This window comes from Gnatocerus cornutus, chromosome 6 (genome assembly GCF_029298725.1).
Source record: "Gnatocerus cornutus isolate USDA-ARS CGAHR chromosome 6, icGnaCorn1.1, whole genome shotgun sequence".
NCBI classification, from domain to species: Eukaryota; Metazoa; Arthropoda; class Insecta; order Coleoptera; family Tenebrionidae; genus Gnatocerus; species Gnatocerus cornutus.
The window spans coordinates 18,649,402-18,662,506 of NC_142238.1; the positions used below are offsets into that span (position 1 = coordinate 18,649,402).

Below are 13,105 nucleotides of genomic sequence, written 5' to 3' on the forward strand. Positions count from 1 at the left end.
TAGCGCTTAAACGGCTTAAGATATTTAGTTGAAATTTTTAGGATTTATATAATTTAACCTGATTCATTTTATTATGTAAAAAAAATAGTTTTTTTGAGTATCAGAACAAAAATATAGAAAAAGCCAATTAATATGTTAAAATAAACGCAATTCTCAGATATTTTTTAATTTGTGACTAAAATATTCTTTAAACAATATAAAGATATACAGGGTGTTTGGTAAGTAAAGCACCAAAACTGTAACAGCAATGTTATGAAGGTATCTGTCAACGTGTGCTGAACAATTTCGCAATGGTCATGAGATTAGAATAAATCATTCCTTGTAGCGGCGTTTATATCTTGGTTTAGGTCGGATCAAAGGACAATTTTATTGGTTTTGTATACGATTTATTTTTCGAATTATTATTCAGTTTTCAAGTACATTTGTGCCGACACTGACTAATCATGTCAAATGTGACAGTTGTTTGGCACTCTCGTTTTTGTCAAAACCAAACTACTCTGTTTTCAGTCAAATCTTTAAATTATTTTTCGAGTCCTGATTGGTCAACTTTACAACCTTATAACTTTTACAAGAAAAGGAAAAGAAAGAAACTTTTCACTCAGACCTCTTTCTGTATGCTCCCTGATTCTCCAGGTAAGAGTTGGTGCTTTACTTACCAAACACCCTGTATATATAAAATTTTATATGAACAGTAGGCAGGAAATATTAAAATAAAAAAATAACAAGTAATATTATGAATGGTGTTCATCTTTCATCGTCATCATTTTCATCATCGTTATTATTTTCGTCATCGTCATTGTCATCGTCGTTATCCTCGTTATCGTCGTGATTGTCATCATCGTCAGTTTCGTCATCAGTATCCTCTTCTTTTTCTTCTTCGCTGGTGTTTTCTATTAAATCTAAAACACTTGGATCCGTAATTTTCCATACAGAGGCACTTTTTCCTTTAAAATCACTAATATAATTTATAGTGGTCAACTGCAGGTAGTAAGAATTTGTCTCCTAATATTTACTTACAGCAAAAACAAATTGAACTTACTTACACTTATTTGCATTAGAAATAAATATATTTAAGTGCACCAGTGGTATTTGTGGTAAAAAAGGGTGTATATATAAAAAGAAAAAATCTTTAATATCGGAAGACAACAAGCATCCGCATAGACACTGGCAATGCGCGCCTCCGAGCGCACAGCATATCAGCACATCGAGACAGTTTTCTTGGATTTTCAGGAAGACGGGCAAGTATGTGCACCCAAATTTAATTACTTTGTATACTAGAAACCCTAGGGAACATTTTGGTATAAATATCTTGATGTAGACTCGTGTAGATCAAAACGTAAATTTGACTTAAAATTTAAAAATACCTAAAAAAAAGTGCATTCTTAAAATATTTTTTACGGCTTTTGTATCCAAGATTTTATAAATATTTTTTTATGAAATGAAAGCTCAGATCATAAGCTTTCCAACAATGTATGTGTTGTAGCTCGATACAAAAATGTCGATTTTTTGATTTTCGTTCAACCAGAAGCATGCAAGTTGCCCACTGTGCGCTCGCGCTCAATAAAAAAAGTCGACGTAAATGTCCCGGTAGTTGAGGTTACTTGTAATCAGAATAGATAAGCAGTGAGGCAAGTAGCAGTTTCGATCCCTCACGTTAAATACTGAGCTCGAGAGGGAAATGAGGAGTTGTGGGGTGTGAGTAATGAGCAAGTCTCTATCTAGAGTGCTTCGAATCGGGATCAATGACAAGTGCAGGCGAAGAGCGGTTAATAGGTGTTTGTGATAACAGGGATGCGATAACAGCACTGGTAAATATACTGGAAACGGAAAATGCATGATCAATGAGGATGCCGGCACACACCAGGAAATTATCTGCCCGAAATTTTCATCTTCTATTTCATGTTCGTACGCTTTTCTTAGATGAAGATCGGTCGTAAATATGCGCACTTCTAGCAATATCGCTCTTAATTAGCAGTCAGTTAGTTTTAATTGCGCGGCGAAAAGTGCGTGAAATCGTGAAATGTCTTTTTCCTATCAACCATTAAGACGAGTGACGGCGAAATAAATTATCGGTAAAGGTGAAAGCAATATCTGATGAGAGAGCCGGGCTCATGAAACTCCGTTTTAAACGTTGTCATTTAAGTCATTACTTGTTTAGATAACAGTGCTAGCAAACTCGACGAAAAACGTTAGCACATAAAATCCGATAAAGTTTTATCTTACTGAAACTGTAAACTGAAAATTTCTGCTAAGATGTTCGATTCTTGGCGGCGGAATTTTACACGGTAGGCAACCAAGTATACACGTTTTGATTAACAGTGATAACGGTCAACAATTTTCTTTAATCGTTTTGTGTGTTTGTTTCCCCCTCGCCATAAATCTCGTGCGTTTGAATGTGGTGTAGACATACTGCATATAGCGAGTGATGTAGAAGAAAAAGAATTAGCATAATCAGAATAATTTTCAGCAGCTGACAGTTTATTTCCTTCTTTTTTCCGTCTTCGAGATCCTCGAGAGTGGAGGTTTCCATGGAAAGTTTGAAGTGTTTTCAATGTTTTAGTAAAGTTATAGCTTCGAAATGCTTTGCATATAGAGAGAGTGGGGTCGGGAATATAGCGAGGATCATTGGGGAGGGGTGTCGACACGAAGGCACGAAAACTATCAAATATTGAAATAAAATTCATCTCTTGACATCAGAAACAGCTGCCACTTGTTTTAAGAGTTTGTAAAATCGGCGACATATTAAAATTCTTCACGGAAAGTATCGACAATGCTGCTTCATCGAATACATAACAGTAGCGACGTGACCCATAATTTTACTCCATTCTCACGACACAATAGTAATTGTCATCTGCCGCTAACGTCCACGAAATAATAGCAGATGCTTAGGTTTAACCTACATACGATGGCCACCAAGAAAAAAACAATTAGGAGCATTTAATTTGCAATTAGACATGAGATGGATATCGTTTTTGCGCACCTGCTTAGCTCACATGCAAATAATCACACCTCAATTTCGAAACAGAAGCAACTCGGGACAATTTAACAAGCATTATCGCAGCCTGTTGAAATCTTATCGTGTTACTTAATTCTTCATTACCAAGATTCCTCACCTGCGCACTGGAGGAAGCTTAAAAAATGTGGACCGTGGCCGAAATTCGAGTGATAAATAAAAATCCGGCCATAAAACGCAGCCGCTCAAAATCTCCGTCTCGTGTTTTAGCAATTCAATTCAATTAAACGACCGAAAAACTTTAGAATCGTTAATTTTTTTCTATTTCTCTTTGTAAGCTTGCTAACAATAAATTTGTAAGTCAGAAGCATATAGCAAAGTAATTTATGATGACTTTTTCGGTGGGCTTGTTTTTCTTTCGGTGTTTCAGCCAATAGAAACAGGAAACTGCAGCATTTTTTCCTTAGTAATTTAGTTGCCAAATTAAAATGATCACTCGTCGCTCCCGAAATAAATCGTTTAACTATTTAGTCGGAGTTGTCACAACGCTGACGCTAATTACTTTCGGATAAATATAACCGATGTTGACAAAATTTCCTCCGGAAGGTGGAGGATTTCAAGGTTGGAAGCGAACGATTGTGTTATTCGAGCGAGCTTCGCAAAAAAGCTCTCAGTGACAGTTATATAAAGATAGCAGAAGTGTAAGGGTGCAAGCACCCTAAACAACGTCAACAACGCGAACAACTAAACAACCAACAAGTTGGTGGTAGAAAAGGCTGCAAGAAGAGCAATCCATCACTAGTGACGTCACGAATGGTGTAACGTGCAGTGACAAGCCACTGATTGCTTCTTATTGGGTAGTTAACACGGGACGCCGCAAAATACTTTACCGCATTGTTCTTCGACAAGAAAGGTGAATTTTGCAACAACGCGCTTTCTACGCTCGAAATTGATTCTAATTAAAGTTTTATGTCCAGCGACGGGGAAAACTTACTAGTTCGGAATTGTGGATGAGCGCTGTTATTGATCAACAATTTACTGAGGTCGTATTGATTGATGAGAAGTCGCCTGTTCTGATTGTCGATTCCACTATTTTTATCCACATTATTACTAATTTCTATGAAAATTTTAAAGTGATTTGTTCGGAACGGCTATTGTTATTAGTGCAATTTATGTCTAATATATTTATTTTTCTCGATTAAAAACCTGTTGAACCCAAATGACACTGCATTTATCATACGCAATCGATCGGAAACCAATGCCTACATGTTGGAGTGCTAATCTATTTTTTCTTCCCTTTGTCACTTTAGGTTTCTAGGCCGCAAAACTTTTACAACTTGATATATTCAACAGTGTTGTAATTCTTTTTTTTTTATTGTAGATTTTGGACTAGAAAATTTTCGTCTGTAATTTAAATTTGGTTTCCGTTTCGTGGCGCACAAAATGGCTGTTTGACGAGGAACCCAATACCCTGAGAACATGTAGATAAACATGTGATTGTTGAATACGTCAATCAACGGACAAGTGGGGTTGTCGGCCATATTGCCTCCATCCCCTGACAGTTGACGAGCGGTGACAGACATCGAACCTGCCCCTTATCATATGTCAAATTATTCTCATTTCGAGTCGGAACTCCGCGAGTTTGCCCAACCACCGTCCGACATTACACACAAAGAATCTAACCCACTAAAACAACTTTTTAATACCAGGAATTTAAGGTCGAAAAAGGCGATAGCATCGATATGCGTGACTAAATTTGATTCTCGTGTTGGTTCTAATATGGCCGACACTGAATTTTTTTTATTTTAACGCAGTGTACAATTAAACGGGTTCAGATAAATTGAATAATTTTTTTCCAGACGCAAATGACATATTTTAGTTTTTGTGGAATTAGAGCGGTTCGGTCGACTGTTGACTCTAATATAAAAATGCATTAAAATAATAACAGCTCAGGGGAATTCTGCTCTAAAACTTTAATACATCCAGACACGAAACGCTGTTTTCTAGGAATACACAAAAAATACTAGTATTGGAGTGAAAGACACGAAACATTAGCTGAATACGTGGTATCGATGTTGATCATTAATATAATCGCCGGGGTTCTTCTCTAGTGGGAAAACGACTGCTGGTCGAGGCAGGACGAATACATCCTTTTAAATAATACGTTAATTTACAAAGCGGGGAAATAATCGATCCGACGAAAAAAATTTATTGGATCAATTCTTGGTGTTGACAAATTATTAAAATTACAATTTCTCCCCAAACACCAAATTTTTACAAAAAATGCTGACGCGCGTTTCGATAGCGATGCTAGCATCATCAGAGCGATGATTAAACTAAAAACTAACAAATAATTCGTCCTTATATACTAAAAGCTTGTCGACGCGCACCCTTTGGCGCAGGTAGAAGCGAGTAGAGGGAGGAGGAGGGGATGGGGCCGTCGTCTGAGTTCATTATAACATTTTTGTTCCTAAATATTTCCAGACTTTCATAAATGTCTAGAAATTTACAATTATTTACATTTTTAATTAAACGAAGACAACTTTCATTGTCAAAAACAACGCTTGATTTTTCAAACCTTCCAAAGAGATGAGCTTGATGCTCTTTGAACCTTTTTAAAATTGACCTTCTTGTTTGCCCAATATATTTCTGATCAAAATCTTTACATTGAATTTCATAAATCCCCGACTTTTCTGTTGTTCCCACTCGGTCTTTAGGATTACCTAGAAGACTTTGGAGGCTTGGACCCGAAGTAAAAACTACCTTGAGATCCAAACCCTGGAAAATTCTTTCCAGTCCCTTTGTCACTGAAGGTGAGTAAGGGATGGTGACAAAAGAAGTCTTCTCAGGTTTTCTGAAAAGTAGAACATTCATTGACCAATTTCTTAAATCTAAATTTTTTAACAATTTTATCAACAATGTTGGAATCGAAACCGTTACACCTGGCAGCATCTTTAATTAATTTTAATTCCTTTGTGAATCTGAATTTGTTTAATGAAAAATCAAAAGCCGGTAAACAAGAAAATTTAGACTTGCCATCTTATGTTGAGAACAATGATGGGAGTCTGCAGTGATGTAGCGAAGAGTACTGGTTTCCTTCCTATAAACATCAAACTCTAATCTATTTTAATTTTTAATTACAATTGTGTCTAAAAATGGAAGTTTTCCGTATTTCTCCATTTCGCAAGTAAATTTTATCGTTGGATAACGGTTATTTATTTTGATTAAAAAGTCATCAATATTTGACTTTTTTTGTATCAAAAATGGCAAAAATGTCGTCCACATACCTAACCCAGATTTTTGGAAAATATTCAAGCTCAGATTCAAGTTCCTTTTCAAAGCGGCTCATGAAAAGGTCAGCAATGAACGGAGACAATGAATTACCCATTGCCGTGCCTTCATGTTGAAAAAAGAAATTCCCGGAAAATTGAAAAATGTTTTGCTTCATGCAAAGGTCTGTGAGTTGAATATATTCCTTGACAATCTCCGGGTTGAAATTGTTTTCAACTAGGAGTTCTTCCAACCAGAGAAGTGTTTGTGGAACGGGGACACTTGGAAATAGAGAACTTACATCGAATGAAACTAATAATTCACCCTCTTGCAGCTGTTCGTTTTTGATTTTACTGATGAATTCAAGAGAATTTTTGACTGCAAGGCTAGGCTGCTTTTTGGTTAAATTATTAAATTCATTTGTCAACCATTTTGAAAGTGAAGTCGGTGCATTAATGGCCGAAACAATTGGTCGCACTGACTTCCCCGGTTTATGAATTTTTGGCAAACAATACAATTTTGGAACAACCGGGTTGGAAATGTTTAATCTAAACTTAAGATGAGGGGTGATAAAGTTGTTACATTTTTTCAAAGTGTTAGTGACTTCTCTGATCATTTTGGGCAATGGATTTTTGGTAGGAACCATTAGTGATTAGGTTGTTCACCCTTTCATAATAATCCTTTTTGTCTAAAATAACAACCTTATTACCTTTATCAGCCTTAACATAAAAACAATCTTTCTGTCTCAAGGATTTGATGATTTGGAGGTTTGAATTCTGGACTTTAACTGGGTTAAATTACGAGAAATTTTTTGTCTGCACGTTCATTAAACCGGTGGATAGATGATTCTATTCCGGCAATAACTTCTTCGACATTTGATCTAGCAGGTGGCAAACTAAATTTCAAACCCTTGTTCAGCAAATTGATTTAATTTTCATTAAATACTTGAGATGAATAATTTTCAACAATATCAATGGCCTTCATAGGAAAACTTTTTCTTGAAATTTGTGTTTTGAGGTTTAAGTTTCTTCTTATGAGAGAAGATCTTCTTTTTTAGTATACAATCAATTGAAACGAACATTTTTCTTTGAAAGTCAGCCAGTGTTGACCTAATGTTAGTTTTTTCCAAAGTTCGTAAGTTCGTAGTAAAATAAAAATATATTTGGTTGTTTGTGAAAAAATTGTAATTTTAATGATCCGACGAAGCCAAGAATCCCAAAATATCATTTCAATGTTCCCGATTGGGAAAACATTACTAAGATTAGAGGTAAATATGGTTTTAGTTGGGGATTAGTCGGATTTCTTGCCCTGCATTGGAACGGGGTTGCTGTGTTGCACCCTTTCGCGTTGGGGAGAACTTCCGCTGCATGATTTCCATTCAGCGGCCATCCATCTTGTTTGAGATGGTTTAAACTGACAGACAGCAAGATCCGAGAGTGGTTCTATTCCGATGACATGGCACATATCTATTCCGCTACTTATACACAAAACTTGGAGCAACGCCAGCACACGTAAAAAATATTTACATCAATTGCACAAAGCACAAAAATGCGGGGTGGTAACATGACTCTTTTCCAACTTCCCCAAAATATGTTAATTCATGATAATTCACGATGTAGGCCGTATCGATATGGATAACGGAAATGAAATCCAACTATTTTCGGAGCGATTCTTTTCATCAAGTGTCTTTAAATTTCCAAGCGCCCTATTGTAAAACGGTATAAATACAGCTCAAACGTTCCACTGGATAAGTCAATAAGGGATAAGTTGAAGGGGAGGATATCGTGATGCAGGGAGGTTTATGAATAAAACAAAAGTCTTAACAGGCCGCGGCTTTGACTACGTTTGATTTCGAGGATAAAAAGTTTTAGAGCTTTTCACTATCAATAACGTGGAGAATTTTAAGCGGAAGCTGACCACGGAGGGTTTCCATTTCTACCATTTCTATGTAAATAGGTAAATAGAGACGCCCGGCCCAAAAATCTTCCTTTAATCTAATCACGTCGTTCCAATTTCCATTAAAAATGAATACATTAACCGGGTAATTCCAACTCGCCTTAGAAGCAATTTATAATGTAGTCTTTAGCTACACAGAGACGGGAGACAAACCGCATAGTAGCTTGTCGGAACCGCCGAGTTCAAAGTGAAAATGTTAGGGCTCTCCAGGGATTATAGCAACAACAATCTTGTAATGCCCCAGTCTTGCCTCGTGGGGATAGAAACGTGAGAATATGGCAGAGAGGCAAACATGGAACTGGCCGCCTGTTGCATCTTCCATATGAGCTTATCGGAGAGTTTCCTAGCCAAAATCGCTGGTTTACATTTTAATAATCTATAAAGTGGCCGTTTGGGAGCAAAAAAGCGGATTTGTCACTGAGTTAAATAAATGGTGAAGGGAGAAGACACAGAAAGCGCACTTGTCTCGGATTTTACTTTGCCTTGCGTAATTAGGCGAAATTATCGTCTGCAGATGAGCAAGTTGTGTCTTCTCGCACCTTCGCATTCGACTTGTTTGCTTTTCTTTGCCTCGAGCTTCTGCGGGACTTTTTGAAAGCAGAGTAAAACGATTGGAGTTTGCAAGTTACATAAACTGAGAAAAAAAAATTGTAATGTTCAGCAGTGTGTTCATAAATTGAGACGTCTGTTGGAGCGTGTGACGTCAAAGTGATGTGATTAACACTCTGAGATTCGCCAAATAAGTACATCACCTACATACAAAACGCAATTTTCGCGAAAATTTATGACAAAAACTATATCAAACTTCTGATATCGATATCTCGCTTATTTTTAAGAGTAAACTTAAGTTATTATACATCAGTGTGCGCAGAATTTTCCGCAGATTCCAAATCTGGGATTTAAATTCAGATCCGATAACAGATAACTAAGGTATGACCGATCAAATTTCGGAAAGTTGATTTTCATTTTTTCTCATTTTTCGTAATTTTTAAAGTTAAATATCTCGGAAACTATTTGAGATGTTGAGATGCGGTTTGCGCCATTCTTTTTCTCGGCTCATTTTACGTTAGAAAATGTTTTCAAAAGCTCAAAATTCAATCGTCGATTTTTCGCGAAAAAAAAATCCGACTCAATCGATGAAAATTTTTCATTTTTTTTATTTTTGGTCATACCTCGTAAACTATTTGTCTAATAAATCTCAAATTTCGCCACTAGATAGATTTTGAGCTCCTCTTTCGATTGATGTATAAGTCAATGCTATTAAACGTCGTTTTCATTTTGAAACCATTGATTGAAAATCACCCTAAAATGATGTTTCCAAAACAGTTTTTAGCCAATACCTCGTTTATTTACTAAGCAAACTCAACAAATTTGGGTCTCATTTTACGCAGAATTTTACGCTGAATTCAAAAGCATATAAATTTTTTAATTTTTGTTAACAAATAACCGAGTTACGCCCGTTTGCAATTTTGGGTTGTTGCCAGAGGGCCAAATTTTTGAAGGTTCAAAACAATTTGTGCTCGATATCTCGGAATCTATTTCAGATATTGAGATGCGGTTTGCGCTATAGTTTTTCTCGCAATTTTTTACATAAGAAACAGTTTTTTGATTTTTCTACAGTCGAAATTTGCAAATTTTCGCAAAAATTTATGACTAAAACTATGGCGAAACTTCTGATATCGATATCTCGCTTATTTTTTAGAGTAAACTATAGTTATTATACATCAGTATACGCAGAATTTTACGCAGATTTCTAATCTGGGATTTCAATTCAGATCTGAGAACAAATAACTTAGTTATGGCCGATCAAAGTTTTGGATAGTTGATTTTAATTTTTTCTCATTTTTCGTAATTTTTAAAGTTAAATATCTCGGAAACTATTTGAGATATTGAGATGCGGTTTGCCCCATTCTTTTTTTCGGCTCATTTTACGTTAGAAAATGTTTTCAAAAGCTCAAAATTCGATAGTCGATTTTTCGCGAAAAAAAATTGTGATTCAAGCGATGAAAATTTTTCATTTTTTTTATTTTTGGCCATACCTTGTAAACTATTTGTCCGATAGATCTCAAATTTGGCCAGTAGATAGATTTTGAGCTCCTCTTTCGACCGATGTATAATTTAATGCTATTAAACGTCCGTTTTCATTCTGAAAACATTGATTGAAAATCACCCTAAAATGACAGTTTTTGGCCAATACCTCGTTTATTTATTAAGAAAACTCAACAAATTTGGGTCTCATTTTACGCAGAATGTCACGCTGAATTCAAAAACATAATAATTTTTAAATTTATGTTAACAAATAACCGAGTTATGGTCGTTTGAATTTTTGGGTTGTCGTAAGAGGGCCAAATTTTTAAAAGTTCGAAACAATTTGCGCTCAATATTTCGGAAACTATTATAGATAGGAAGATGCGGTTTGCGGCATCGTTTTTCTCGCGATTTTTTACATAAGAAAAAGTTCATAGATTTTTCAAAAGTCGAGATTTGCAAATTTTTGCATAAATTCATGACTAAAATTATGCCAAACATCTGATATCGACATCTCGCTTATTTTTTCGAGTAAACTTGAGTTATTATACATCATGTATGCAGAGTTTCCGTAGATTCCAAATCTGGGATTTAAATTCAGATTCGACATTGGTGCGGGAGAAGCTGGTTGATATTATAAAATGCACATTTTTTTAATAAACAAAATTTTTTTAAAATAGCTATTTGTGTACCAAGGCCAAAAAGTGGTTATTTTTTGGCCGAGTCTTTTTTTAATGGCCGAGGCCAGAAAGAAGGCGAGGGGAAAATGTCACTTTTTGGCCGTGTTACACACAAGATTTTTTAGGCGACATCATTAAATTTACAAGTTAATTAATTTTTATTTATGATTTATTGATTTAATTAATTATGACAACTGAATAATTGTAAATATTTATGAATCCTTCAGAAAAGTTCATATTTTCCTTATTTACATTTGCAGTTTCAGCACGTGTAGCTTCACAATTTGTATGAATTAGGTTTAGTGTTTTTTAATGTTGTTGCAGCAGCACTGCTAGACATGTTCATTTTCAATAATTCAACACGTCTTTGTTGCACTTTACAGCTGTTTGTCGATTTGATTTTACCCAAATAATTATAAAATTGAGGGTAATATCGGTATCTTGACGTAATATGCAAAACTATGGATAGATGGCGCCACCATAGATCGGCCGAAAATGTTTGCGGCCAGAAAAGCCTCACTTTTAGGCCGCTTTTAAGGTCTAAAAATTTCATTTTCAGTTTAAGTCGCCTAATAAATGTGTTTTTCTAAACTAAAAAATTGAAGCACAATTTTCAACGGGGTGTGAAGACCTATTTTTAGGTTCAAAAGGGTGCGGCTTACTTGAAAGGTTAAGAAACACTGATTTATGGCAACAAACATTTGACGTGCATTTGAAATCCAAGACATTGCGCATTCGGAGAGTTTTTCATCGGGTTTCTGAGTCCGGCGATTTTTGAGCACTCTGTGCGTTCTTAGCATGGTATTTATGAACGCTCAAAGTCGAGTGACAGATTGCGCATCTTTATGAACGCTTTTGTGTCATATTTTACACAAACTTTACACAGAGTGATTTTTATGAACGCAGCCCAGTTTATTGCTATTGCCTAAAAACTAGACAACTAACAATTCAAATACAGAATTAATCACGTTTTTATCAATTGTCATGACATTTTATTGACGGTAGAACTATACAAATTAAGTAATTAACAATCTAATATTATCATCATCTCGGAATCGGACGAATTTCTTGTCAGCTTTTCTCCCAAACAGGTGAAATCTAGTAAGTAATCATTAAGTGGCCATTAGTGTGGTCTAATGAGTCTTTTCGAATCTCTAATTGAAAATGTCGATCTAAATGATCAAAATCTACAAGGAAGTCAAATTAGACTGGGCCACGGCGTCCAGTTGCTGCCCATTTTGCCATGTAGCCCCCGTGTACAAATTATTCTCCTCCAACTTCACCCCATCACTCCTATAATACTGCCCCCCGTAATTCTCCCCATAATTGTACAAATTCGAGTACATCTGATTCATCTGGTATGTGTAATTGTACGGGGGCAACTCACTAAACTGATAGTTGTTTTCCACCCCAGTGGCGACAGCTACCTCACTTTCATTTTTGATAACCGAATGCCCGGTAAAATTATAAACATTCCATGAATTCTGGGGCAATTTTCCGACCTCAACTTCGCTGTTTCGATTCGACGACTCCGACACCGTTGATGGTGAAGACTGCGGAGACGAAGAAGCTTCATTCGGAGACTGTTTGGGAGAAACGACTTTGCTTTTTTCCTCTTTTTTGAACTTCATGCGGCGGTTTTGGAACCAAATCTTGATCTGGCGTTCGGTTAAACTGAGATTTTGGGCCATTTGGATTCTTCGGGGGCGGCAAAGGTACTTGTTGCGGTGGAACTCACGCTCGAGTTCTACCAATTGAGCGGAAGTGTAAGCAGTGCGGGCGCGTTTGCCATTGGGGGTGGGACGGGGGCGGTCGGGTTCCTCAGTACTACCTAAAAGTCACACTTTAAATTGAGAAAAATGGTAAAAAGAACGTTACGGTTGTCTGTCGTGTTCAGCGAAGGTATGTCGTAACTTGGAGAGTCGTACTGGGGGTAGTTCCAGTTGGGGCGGGAATATCCCATTGGGGGAAACTACAAAAAAATTGAATCAATTGAATTGAAAAATATTAAATATGTGGTATGTACCTCTTGGTTGTCACCTCCATAGAACTGGCTCTTGAATTTATCTTCTCCTCCTTGAAGGCAGCTGTTGTAAAACTTCTCGGTTGAATTCACCGGAGTCTCGATAAAATTCCCCGAAAACGGCAACTTCTCCTCTTCTCTTTTATCACTCTCCGATAATAATTCACTATTTTGTTTGATTTCCCCGTGACTCAT

General features: G+C 36.3%; 1 protein-coding gene across 1 annotated transcript; it reads right to left on the bottom strand.

Moving 5' to 3' along the window:
• Positions 1–11,903: 11,903 nt before the first annotated feature.
• Positions 11,904–13,105, bottom strand: LOC148173642 (uncharacterized). The gene is made up of 4 exons (XM_088038735.1): positions 12,914–13,105; positions 12,766–12,859; positions 12,079–12,718; positions 11,904–11,985 (listed from the first exon to the last, which is right to left on the bottom strand). The coding sequence occupies exons 1-4, from the start codon at positions 13,103–13,105 to the stop codon at positions 11,904–11,906; spliced, it is 1,008 nt and encodes a 335-aa protein (XP_087894861.1).